This window comes from Numenius arquata, chromosome 25, assembly GCF_964106895.1.
Source record: "Numenius arquata chromosome 25, bNumArq3.hap1.1, whole genome shotgun sequence".
Lineage (NCBI taxonomy): Eukaryota > Metazoa > Chordata > Aves > Charadriiformes > Scolopacidae > Numenius > Numenius arquata.
In genome coordinates this window covers 3,247,331-3,259,450 of record NC_133600.1, presented here as the reverse complement: position 1 = coordinate 3,259,450, position 12,120 = coordinate 3,247,331, and the positions used below count along the sequence as shown (strand labels likewise).

The 12,120-nt window shown below is 61.2% G+C and overlaps 1 protein-coding gene across 4 annotated transcripts; it reads right to left on the bottom strand.

Annotated features, from left to right (window-relative positions):
• Positions 1-11,318, bottom strand: HDGFL2 (HDGF like 2). 4 transcript variants are annotated; one of them, XM_074163936.1, is made up of 16 exons: positions 11,206-11,277; positions 8,299-8,375; positions 8,079-8,217; positions 6,029-6,208; positions 5,530-5,646; positions 5,290-5,361; positions 4,918-5,065; positions 4,627-4,702; positions 4,259-4,544; positions 3,527-3,621; positions 2,982-3,052; positions 2,577-2,647; positions 2,269-2,370; positions 1,958-2,171; positions 1,136-1,259; positions 1-925 (listed from the first exon to the last, which is right to left on the bottom strand). In XM_074163936.1, the coding sequence occupies exons 1-16, from the start codon at positions 11,275-11,277 to the stop codon at positions 832-834; spliced, it is 1,938 nt and encodes a 645-aa protein (XP_074020037.1). In that variant the 3' UTR covers positions 1-831. The 4 variants fall into 4 exon arrangements, with proteins under 4 accessions (XP_074020037.1, XP_074020039.1, XP_074020036.1 ...); XM_074163935.1 differs by having other exon boundaries at positions 7-928; positions 11,206-11,318; XM_074163938.1 differs by lacking the exons at positions 8,079-8,217; positions 8,299-8,375.
• Between the last annotated feature and the right edge of the window lie 802 nt (positions 11,319-12,120).

The following is a 12,120-nucleotide window of genomic DNA, read 5'->3' as shown; positions in this document are numbered from 1 at the left end:
CTGGTTGAGCTGGGAACATCTTTATTTTACATGTACAAAAAGCCTCGGATCTTTGCAAAAGAGCAGACGGACAAACAGACAAAGATGGTGCCCAGCACAAGGCAGGATGCTGCCACGGTTCCGTCCCTCTCCGGCCGAGATAGGAGAGAGAATACACCATTTTTACTCTGTTTTTAACCCAAAGCCTGGTGCCCGGCCCTGCTGCTTCCCCTGGCGCAGAGGGACCCGGCTCCAGCCGCTGCCTCTGGCTGGAGAGAAGGTGATGGTGGGGAACGGGGCTGGGAGAAGGCGGAAAATCAAGCAGAAAAGAGCCCAGCTGGGCTTGGGCTGTCCCACTCCCCTCACCAGGGACAGGGACACCCATGGGTGCCTGGCCCTGGCTCGTAGGGTGGGGGGAAGGGGGCGGGAGGGTGGGCATGGGGCTGCTCCTGCCCTTGCCCTCCCCTCGTCACAGTCAGCGATGCCTCAACAAACAGACGCTAGGGCTCCTTGTGTTTTTCATTAAAAAACCCTTTATATTCATTTCATGTCGGTTGAAATCACAAGAAATTAGGTAGGAGGGAAAAACAAAACAAACCAAAAAAAAAAAAAAATAACAACAGCCAAAAAAAAAAACAAAACCCAAACAAAAACCAAACCAAAAAAAAAAAGAGGGGACAAATACAGACAACCAGCACAGCCCCCTCCCCCCCCGCGGTGGGTGCTCTCGCGGGGTCGGGGGGCACAGGACAAGACCTAGGACATCAGCTACTGCGTGACTTAGTGAAGTAACTCCAGCAGGGGAGGAGGCAGGGGCCGGTCTCCCTTCGCAGCCCCTCCGCCTCCTCCTCCTCAGCTCTCCTCTGCATCATCCACAGCCTCCGACTCCCCATGAGCCCTCTCCCGCTCCGGCCCGGCTCGCTCACCCTTGGGATAGTCCTGCACGCTGCTGGGGGAGAGCACAGGCATCTCAGCCAGCGTCTCCCCTTCCCTCTGCCTTCCCCAGCCCCCCAGGCTCCTTCCCAAGCTGGGAAAAGCCCGACAGAACCCGTGAGACACCCCCCCCCCCCAAATCATCCACGTGAGAGCCCAGCTTGGATGTGGATCAGATCCCGGGGAGCTGCTGAGCCCCCAGCTCGGCCCCTCGCACGCTCACTTGTTGTGGGTCTCCTCGGTCGATCCCTCCGGCTCTCCGGCTCCTGGCCCTTGGCTTTTGTCCTCCTCCTCTGTGCCCTCTGCTTTTTGGGACAGGGATTCGCCATTCATAGGACCCGGTAAGTCTAAAGGGAAGAGACAGGCTCAGGCACCCGAGTCCCCACACCCATCCCGACCCACGAGGGGCTGGGCAAGCTGAGGACCACATGCTGTCCCCCTGTAAGGGACACCCTGTTGAGACCGAGAGGACCCCAAGTCTGGTCTGACACCGATAGCTATGAGAAGGGCCCCCAAGACTCTATCCCCCCCAGCCCAGAGGCCTCAGAGCATATTTTCCCCATCGGCTCCTCCGGGAAGGCTCTTGCAGCATCACCAGGAGGTCCCCGGGCAGGGACTGGGCCACGACGGTGGAAGATCCCAGTCACCAGCTGCCTGCGCAAGAGCCTGAGCCAGCGTCCAAGGGCGTCTCTGCATTCCTCTGTCTCCCTAGTGCCCTGGACCAGTGTTTGGGCTGGCAACAAGGAGCCATCCTGGGCCAAAAACCAGCCCAGAGGCACCCAAAGGCAGGGCGTGGGCGTCGAGGTTTGCCCTCTGCTCTCACTGCCGCGAGCGCCCAAGAGTCAGTCCCTTTCCAGTCCTGGCACTCCAGCAAACGAGGGACCGGAGGTGCCACGCGCGGCTGCCTCCACCACCAAGGCCAAAAGCCACCCCTGCTCGTGTCCCTGGTCCCCAGTGGGATGTGCTGTGCCCCAAGAAGGGCCCTGGGGTTGCTACGTGCCCAGACAAAGCAGGGAACAACCCTGAGACGTGCAGGGAGCATTACCAGCATTTGTCTCCTCCTCCCCCTTCTCATTCCGTGTCTCCCCTCCCGACAGCTTCTCCTGGCCCTTCTCTGCCTCCCCCTTGTCCTTCTCGGGCCCGGCTTTGTTGGCTTTCTGGATCGCCTCCATCTTTGGTCCCAGGACACGCGACTTCAACCGGGTGTAGACTTCAGCAGCTTTCTCCATCACGTCCTTGTTTGCTTTGTAGCGACGAATCTGGACCAAAAAGAGGGAGGAGGAATGCCCTTAGAGCTGGGGTGGCCCAAGGAGGCTCCTAGCTCCCTCCAGGCAGGGACTCAGCCCTCTGCCCTACCTTCTTCAGTGTGGCCACCACATCAGTGTGCTTCTGGAGGATGTGAGAGGTGACCTGGAGCGTGCCCAGCTCCTCTAGCGCATTCAGACACCGCTTGATGTCCTGCAAGGATGGCACCAAGATCAGAAGGTGCCTGGAAGTCTCCCTATGGGCACCTGGGGCAGCGCTGCATGGAGCACAGTCCCCTAATGCCACCCGGCACCCAGAAAGGGAAGAGGAACAGCCCCAGGTGTCATAGCTGGGCAAGGTTCACACGGTGGCCGACGAGCAGGGACCTCCCAGGCCAGGCCAACCTCTTGGGCACTCACCGGGTTATCCACCTTCAGGGCAAACTTGATCTCGCTGTGAAGTTTCTGAAGTTTCTCTTCGACTGTGGGCTCTGGAGCAGCAAAAAAGACAAGTCAAGGCATCAGGGAGGGGCCCAGGACCTCTCCCCCAGCAAGGGTTTGGTTTCTTCCTGCATCTTCAAGGTCAAACACAGCCCCAGGGGCCTCTCTGAAGAGGACTGGTTGGGATGTGCCAAGATTGGGAGGGGATGTGTACAGGGAAGCTCTCTGTCTCTGCACACCCTGCAAATACTTTCTAACATGACGCTGGGACCACAGAAGTGCTGAGAGGGGCCCTGTGGGAAAGACCCCTCCCTTTCCTCGGAATAGAGGAATCTCTTCTCTCCCTCTTCTCCCCTCTAGGACAGCAAGCAATGGCTCTCTCACCCTTTTTCTTCTCCATCCTCCTCTCAGGGATCAGGTCAGATTTCTTCCGGCCTCGTTCCACTTTCAAAGGCCTGTGGGAGGAAAAGGAAAGAGGGGAGATGGTTCAGGTGAAACCCTCTGCTTGCTGCTGGGCTAACAAGGGCGATGGCACACGCCAGTGCATCCCCCTGGCCCGCCCGAGGGCGCAAGCCAGGCAGCAGAGCCCTGCCACACTCCACCCACGCTTTCAAGCACATCTCCAGGAGCCCTGAGACAGCAGCTCCCCCATGCCCCAGCTTCCTGGGATTGCAGAAAGGCAAAGCCCCAAGGATTCTCCCCTGCGAGATGGAAGACATGAGGGAAGCTCAGGTTGGTGCCCCTTAAAACCCCCTCCAGCTCTAGGGGAGAGGAGGGGAGGTAAGAGCCCGGCCCCTCCACGGGCACTGCTGGCCATGGGGCAGCTCCACGGGACCCCCATCCCCACCCGGGGAGGGCTGGGCAACAGCAGAGGAACAGCCCTGTCCCCAGAGGAAGAAAGCGCTGATGCAGGGAGGGGAGATGCTGACTTGTTCCGCGGTTTCTCCTCTGCTCGGCCCCTCTTCTCCTTCTGATTTGGTTTCCTTGACAACTCCGAGGGCTGCTTCTTCGCCGGCTTCTTTACCTTGGAGGAGAGAACAATGCGGGCGAGAGCGGCAGAGCCCTCCCCGCTGCGGGAGGGAGACGGTGCCACGGCCGGGCATGATCCAGCGCCCATCACACCCCTGCGGAGGTGTGATGGTTCGGTTTGGGGGCAGGGGCATCACCCCACGGGATAAAGAAATACTCGGGTTGCAGCACAAGGATGTGCTGCTCCAGAAGCAAATATCCTGGTCCAAGTGGCCCACCCAGCCTGCAGTGCCCCACTGGCAGATCCACCCCTCCTTCCAGACCTCAAGATCTTCATGCCGCTTTCCCGGCCCCCCCTCCACAGGCTAAAAGGGGGACCTCGCCTCTGACCACGGGCAGCATGGATCCTAAGAGCCCTCTGCTCCCCAGGCTGTGGGAAGGACAGCGGAGAGAATCCGATGGCTGCGGTGGGAGGGAGAGCATCACGGAGGTGTGAGACCCGCCGCCGGGCTCCCATGTACAAGGCATGGGCACGTCTACAGACACAACCCTTCCCAGTGCTGCGTGGGCCACCCCAGGACAATGCAAGACCAAGACAACAGGTCCCTGCCACTCCTGGAGGTCCCTGCTGTCCTGACAGGGAGATGACAGGCTGTCTATTCGTTCCCAGCCCCCCAGGGCTCTGTACTCACCTCTTTTTCCAGCTCCAGCTCAGAGTCCGAGGAGGACGGGGCCTTGGCCCGGCCTTTCCGTCCCTTTTTGGCCACTTCATCCTCTGCGCTGCTGTCCGAGTCCGAGTGCACCTCCTCGCCCTTCTCCGCTTTCTCCTTCCTCTTCTCTTTCTCCTCCTTCTCCTGCTCCCGGAGCCGACGGATCTCTTCCTCCTGCTCCCTCTTCCTCTTCTCCTCCAGCTCCCGTCGTCGTTCTTCATCTCGCCTCTTCCACTCGCTGATGCGGTCCACGTCGCTATCGCTGTCACTGTAAAGGGCAGAGCACGCTTGGACCCCTTGGTGACCCTCCAGCCCAGCGTCGAGGGTGACAGTGTCCCAGCTGATCTCACCTGTCACTGCTGGAGCTGGTCGGGACACGCTCAGGCTTCGGTTTCCTGCCACGGGGCTTAGGAGGGGGTTTCTCAGCTGCAAGACAATGGGAGATGTTCAGCAGAAGCCCTGGTTGTCCCTCTGTTAAAACAGCCCCAAATTAGGGGGGGGTGTTCAGATGTGGGCTGGAAGGTGTCCACAACAGAAGGGGACCCCAGAACCTCAGGAGCCCCCAACCTCACATGCTTTCTACTCCCCTGAGGAACCCAGCAGCAGCCCAGCAGTGGTGAAAGAAGCTTCCTTGGCATTACCTGGCTTCCTGCCCCGCGGAGCCTTCTTCACAGAGACATCGGAGTCTGAATCCGAGTTGGAATCTGACTTGGTCATGTCCACAGTCGCGTTTCCCATTTCCGAATCTGAGTCCACTTTGGAGTCTGAGTCGGAGCCAGACTCCACTTTCTGCAGGCAGAGTGGGGTTGGACCAAGGGGGGTTCAACAAACTCCCCAAAACACAGCAGCACTGGGCACAACTGGGTCACTGAAGCACCAGCAAAGTCCCTCCTAGCACTGAACTTACATCCAACCCATGGCAGAGCCCCGCCATCCCCTGCTCCCCACTCCAGCAGTGCCAACCCCAAAATCCAGCTTCCCTCCCACTGCACCACAGACCAGGGGTCTTTTACCTTCTTCTTCCTCCCCGCCGCTGGCATCCTCCGGGGAGCCCTGGCCACTGGCTTCTTCTCAGGAGTGAAGTCCTGGAGGAAAACACAGATATGAAGAAACAGAGAACAGTCTCACGATGGTTTCAGAAGCCAGTCAGGTTCCCTCAAGCCATTGCCCCCACAGATGGCGATGCTCTTCCTCCAGCCTTCTCCCCACCCCCCTGCCAGCCTCCACACAAGCATATCCCAAAACCCTCTCACCTGGTCACTGTTTTTTTCCGACTCAGAAGATGATTCCGAGTTCTCCTCTTCTGTCAGGGAGGGGCTGCCCTGATCCAGGTCACTGGAGGATTTCCGAGGTCGTTTTGTCACTGGCATCTGATATGTGAGAAGTGAGAACGTGAGAGAAGCCCATTCCCTCTCCACCCACAGCAGAAACCAATGCTTCCTGGGAAGGGGCTTTACCAAACTCTTCCCATCTGGCCCTGCAAGAGCAGCCACATGCACTCAGAAGAGGTTTGCAGCCAGGACTTGGCCATCCCACCATCACGCTGTCCACACGAGACAGCTGTGAGACCCCCCAAACACGTGCTGACCCCCATTTCCCACCAGAGAATCCAGAGGTAGTTGGTTTCTTCACCACCTCCAGCCACGGTGGGTTTGACACGCTGCATGGTGGACCCAATGACCATATCAGCGTCCTCCTGACCAGGTCACCCTCCCGTCCCCACTGCGTGGAATCTCCTCAGCCCACACTCACTTTCATCGCCAGCGATTTTCGCTTGAGCCCGCTGTGGTCGCTGCCTCGATCCGAGTCCTCATCGCTTTCCATTTTCTCCGCAGCGACTGCGGCCATGGCGGCGTCTTCTTCATCATCACCCGCATCGCTTCCCCCCATCGGGTCGTTCTCAGGAACATCGCTGTCGGAAGAGCTCGCAGGCTAAAGACAGCAGAAACAAGAGCGGTGTTATCACCAGGAGGGGCCTGTGGTGCACTAGGGCAGGAGGTGGGGGGGACAGAAGTGGCACAAAAGGGTCACAAGCGATGGACGGCAGCGCTGAGCAGAGGTGTGCGTGCAGAGGAGCGTGGGGCAGCCTCCCCTCCCAGCGCAGAACCCTTCAGCACGGCTCTGGGGCAGGGGGACAACGTGACCAGCCCTCCAGCGAGGACACTTAGTTGACCCCCTTCTAATTCCCCTGCACCCTCTTCCCAAAGCCCCTCACGCACCACCCCGAGACCACCAGCAACACCTTCTCTCTGGATCCCCCAGCTCGGCTTCCACCTGCCTTCTCCTCCTCATCCTCGCGCTCTGCCAAAGACCCCCGGAGAAGCCTACACCTGCCAGGCCCTCCTGGGGGGACACGGAACCCAGCCCTCCTCTGCCCCAATGGCGCCAGACAAGCGGGGCTGGGTGGCTTTGTTCAGCCTCTCCTCCGGCATCAGGGAGCGACCGTTCTCCAGTGGGCTGGCCACCAGCCCTTGACTCGGGTCAAGCCTCTTCCTTCTCAGCTGGCTTCAGCGCACAGCACATCGCACGCCTTCCCCACGGGAAAGGTCCTCACGAGGAGTTCACTGTGGCGGCCACCGCTCTTCCCAGTTGGGATCTCCTGTGTCCTGTTCCCTGACTCCCATGTAGGGAGGGTCTCTTGGCTTCTCACCAGCCCGTCATGAGGTTCCTCACACAACAACGTCGCACCCAAGAGGTTTCCTAAAGCTGGGATTCTTCCAGTGCTGGAGCCTTCCTGCTGGAAAGCCTTGTCCTTGTCCTTGACTGTTCCTGGCACCTTGCTTCATTTAGGTCTCAAGACAAAAAAAGACCTCTACTTCAGTCTCTTCTTCTGCTCCTCCAGGTACTTTGGCCACAGATGCAATTGGTATTGGTGAACCCTCAGCTTTGCTGGGGCTGTTGGTGTTGCCTCGGTCCTTCAACGCCAGTAGGGCTCACCAACAGGTTTCTTACCCCTGCTGGGAGTTCACGGTGGAGTCCCTGGACAACGTGGGTGCTGCCTCCTTCACAACCACCAACCTCCCGCCCCAAAAAGCTGAAGGTTCTCCAGGTTTTCAATCATCTCCATGGTCTCACCTTACCCTACATCTGCAGTCTTCGGTCTGACCATCTCCCATCTCTCTACTCAAATCACATCCTCTCTCCTGCATGGGCCGGGAGGAGTCATTCCCTGAGCCTTCCTCCAGACCACCTTGTCCTTGTAGCTCACCTTAAAAACCTTCCTCTGCCTCTTCAGACCAACTGCCTATGAAGCTGGTTTAGATGCCTCCTTTGAAGATCGCTACACAATAAATTGTACCACACAATTACGGTTACGGAAATGCCCATGCAAGCAATTGACAGCAAAAAGCCATCTCCTGGCCTGCTCCAGAGCCTGCTGAAGGAGCAGCCCAGCGGCTTTTGGCTCAGGACCTCAGAAATGGATGAAGAAGGGACTGCCCATTGCTCCACACGCAGGTCTGGGAGCTCGGGACAAGAAAACCTCAAGTTCTCGCTCTGACAACAAAATCCTCCGTGGTTTTGGGCAAGCAGCACAAAGCACATCCCCGGTCCCACCTCAAAGATGGGGCAAAGGCGCTTTCCTCCAGAGGAGGAAAAGGAGGCTGAATCCCTCAAGAAGGGAGAGGGAAGGGAAGGGAAGCAACTTGAACCCCGAGAAAGCCGATGTGGGAGCTGGAAGCGTGTAGGCACCGCAGCAATGAGAAGCAGGAAAAGGAGGAGAGCGGCTCGGAGGAAAGGAGAGATGGAGGCGCCGGCAGCCCACGTCCTCGCTGCCCCCCCGCCGCGCGAGGCCCGCACTCACCGCAGGGGCACTGTAACTGGCGTGAGGGTTGTTCTGGATTTCCCACAAGCCCTCGTTGAAGCCTTTTCTCTTGTTTGGTTTCCCATATTTGTCTTTATATTTTTCATAAGGGAAGAGATCTTTAGGGCCCAAGAAGGCGCTGGAGAGAAACAAAGCAGAGGTGAGCCCGGAGCAGAGGCAGCGGGGCAAAGCCCGGAGAGGGGAGCGAGGCAGCGCTTACGTCTCGTGGGTGCCGAAGAAGAAGATGGGGTACTTGTTCGGTGGGGGTTTCACAGCACCGTCCGCGATGTCATCGATCTGAAAGGAAACCCAAAGCAGGAGGTGGTCAGAGAGAGCGGCTTGAGCATGTCCTCTGCGAGGCACGTCAGCCCCGGCTAGCAGCGTCGGCCTCTGGCACCCGCACCCACTTGGAGGCAAGCACGGCAAGAAAGCACCCGGACGGGGACCTTGCTACGCACGAGGGTCCCTCTGTGGCGTCAGGGCCCAGCGGGATCTCTAGAAGAGTAACAGAAGGGATCCGGCATGGATGCGAGGTCGTCTCTCCACCGCTGGGCTCAACGCCCAGGGAAACGCGGGCCTTGTGCTACTCCCCAGAGATCCAGCCGCCTCGGGGAGGCGGGGGGGACGCCCCAGGGAAGCCCCCATCCAGCCCGGGGTTGGGAGGCGATTGCTCCGACGGGGCGACCTGAGAGTCCTTCCTGGCTGGAAACCAACTGCAGGGAAAGCCCCACTGCCTGCGGGATGCATGGGCCACCCCGTCTTCTTCCCACCGCCGGCTCCAGCGCCCGTCTGTCTGCTCCACGTGGTCGGGGCTGCGGGCAGAGCTGCAGACGGGGGCCTCGGGGTACGCAGGGGCTCCCCTGCGTGCTGGGGAGGTCTTCGGGGCAAGGGGGGGAAGCCTTCCCCAAAAGAGCAAGCGAGCTAAAAGCAGGAGGGTCTGCAGACACCGGCAGCGCAAGGGCTCTCCTGGAAGGACCGAGTCCTCTCGGCGCCAGGTCAGCCATGACAGCGCGGGGACGGCATCCTAGATCTCACGGCGTGGTGCGGCCAAGCATCGTCGTCTCCGGCACCCTGAGCCTCCCCGGTACCTGCCAGCCCCGATCCCGCACGCTTTCCACCTGCCAGTGTCTCGCCATCGGACTCTGTCAGCGGACGAACCTGCCTCGCCCTCAGTTGCCACCGGGGACCACCGCAGACACCCCATCCGAGCCCCCCACAAGCCGCCTCGCGTTCCCCTCATCAGCACGGCCAACACCGGCCCCAGCTCTGCCTGCTCCTCCGGGTCTCCTCCGGGCCACCACCACGGCACAACGCTGTCACCCGGCCAGCGGGACCTGTCGTCCTCCGCCACGCACGCTCCATCGCCCCATCCGTACCCCGCAACCTCCGATCCCGCGCCTCGCGAGCGCTCAACAGCAGCCCCCCCCCGCCATGCATCACACCCAGGTGCTGTCCCCAGCGTGCGTCCCCCCCGTGTCCCCAACAAGGGACACAGCCCCAGACCCCGGCTCTGTCCCCACCCCAGTGGGGGACAGAGGGTGGGTGACATCCAGGCTGGGAAGGAGAATGGGGGGGGGGTTCTGCTGGGCGGTGGGAGGATGAGGATGAAGGGCGAAGGGCTGGACACCTCCGGGGTGCTGGGGCTGTGGGGGGGACACCCCCATGGGCTTGGGGTGCCTGGAGCACCAGGGTCCTGGGGTGAAACAGGGAACGGGGGTGGCAGGGGTCACCCCAGCAGGAGAGAGGGTCCCCAGGCCAGGCGTCCTGGGGGTGAAGCAGGGCTGAGGCCCCGCACGGTCACCCCAAGGGGGTCAGGGTGTCCCCTGGGTGCAGGTCAGAAGGGAGGGCTCAGGGTGCCATAAGGGCAGGAGGAGGGTCCCGGGTCCCCCTGCATGGGATTGTCCAACACCCTCCTGGTGAGGGGACCCCAGGTCTCTCCCATCCCTTGCCAGGTACAGGCACCAGCGTGGGACCCCCCCTCTCTCCCTCCGTGCAGGTGCCAGTGGGGGACCCCCAGCCTGGTGCCCGATCCCCTCCCAGTGCAGGTCCTGGTACAGGTTTTCTCCATCCTGATACAGGTGCCAACATGGCAACCCCCTCCCAGTATCAAACCCCAGTTCCAGTATGGGTGCTGGTGTGGGAACCCATCCCAGTGCAGGATCCCATTCCAGTACTGGGCTACCATCCCGGTATGGGTGCCCGCAGGGGATCTCCACCCCAGTACTGGGCCCTCATCCCAGTACAGGTGCCAACATGGGGTCTCCCATTCTGGTACAGGACATACCATTCCCGTACCGAGTCCCCATACCAGTATGGGTGCTGGAATGGGACCTCCCGTCCCAGTAGGGGATATCCCTTCCTGGTACTGCATCCCTATCCCAGTACAGGTGCTGGTACAAGACCTCCCATCCCAATAGGGGACATCCCTTCCTGGTACTGCATCCCCATCCCAGTACAGGTGCTGGTACGAGACCTCCCATCCCAATAGGGGACATCCCTTCCTGGTACTGCATCCCCATCCCAGTACAGGTGCTGGTACAAGACCTCCCATTCCGTTACAGGATGTTCCAACCTGTTATGGGTGCTGGGATGGGACTCCCCACCCCAGTATGGGTCCTGGGACCGGTCCCTCATACTGGTACCGGGTCCACATCTCAAGATAGATACCAGTATGGATCGTCCCATCCCGGTACGGGATGCTCCATGCCAGTACTGGGTCCCCATCCTGGCACGGGACCTCCCATCTCAGTACAGGTACCGTTATGGGATGTCCATCCCAGTATGGGTGCTGGTACAAGTCCCTCATACCGCTACCGGGCCCCAGTCCGGGGACAGGTGCTGGCAGCAGGTCCCCCATCCCGGTACAGGACACCCCACGCCGGTTACGGGTCGCCATCCCGATACGGAAACCGTTATGGCATCTCCATCCTGCTGCAGGGCCCCCACCCCGGGACAAGAGCCCGTACGGCTCCCCATCCCGGTACAGACCCTCCATCCCGGTGCAGGATCTCCATCCCGGTATGGGACCTCCGGCCCGGGCCGGTTCCCTCCCCCCTCACCCCCCCAACCCCGGTAGGTTCCCCCCGCCCCGGTGCGTCCCCCCGCCGGCGCGGTCCCGCGGTCTCACCCGGGCCGGCCAGTGCGGGTAGCCCTTCATCTTGGCGAAGACGAGGTCTCCGGGCTTGAAGCTGTGCGGCATGGCGGCCGCGGGGCGGGGCGGCGGCGGCGGAGGCCCAGGCCGCGGGCAGCACCGGGCAGCGGGGCGGGGACGGCCCGGCCCGCAGGATGTCCCGCCCCCGCCCGCGGCGACGGCTCCCGTTGGCTCGGCTTCGCGTCCCTCCGCCTTCTCGCCCAATGGGAGAGAGGCGAGGGCACGGCGGGATAACGGGATTGGGCTGCGCCGCCAGAGGCGCCGAGGAGGGGGGGCGTGGCCAAAGGGGGCGGGGGAGGGGGGTGGGGCCCGGGCTGGGGAGGGGGACAAGGGCTATGGGGCGGGACAGGGCTACAAGGTGGGGGACAGGGGTATGGGGAGAGGGACGGGGCTATAGGGTGTGGGTCAGGGGTATAGGGTGGGGGACAGGGGTATGGGGACGGGGCTGTAGGGTGAGGGGTAGGGGTCAGAAGTATTGGGTGGGAGTCAGGGGCTATAGGGTGAGGGACGGGGCTATAGGGTGGGGGTCAGGGGTATTGGATGGGTACAAGAGCTATAGGGTGAGGGATGGGGCTATAAGATGGGGGACAGGGGTATGGGGAGGGGAGACAGGACTATAGGGTGAGGGACAGGACTATAGGGTGGGGGTCAGGAGTACTGGATGGAGGTCAGGGGCTATAGGGTGAGGGACAGGACTATAGGGTGGGGGTCAGGAGTACTGGATGGGGGTCAGGGGCTATAGGGTGAGGGACAGGACTATAGGGTGGGGGTCAGAGCTATAGAGAGGGGGACAGGGGTATAGGGTGAGGGACAGGACTATAGGACCCCCCCATGGTGCCATCCCTGCATGACCGAATCCCGCCAAGTTGGGGTCTCCTTCCCCTGGGCTCA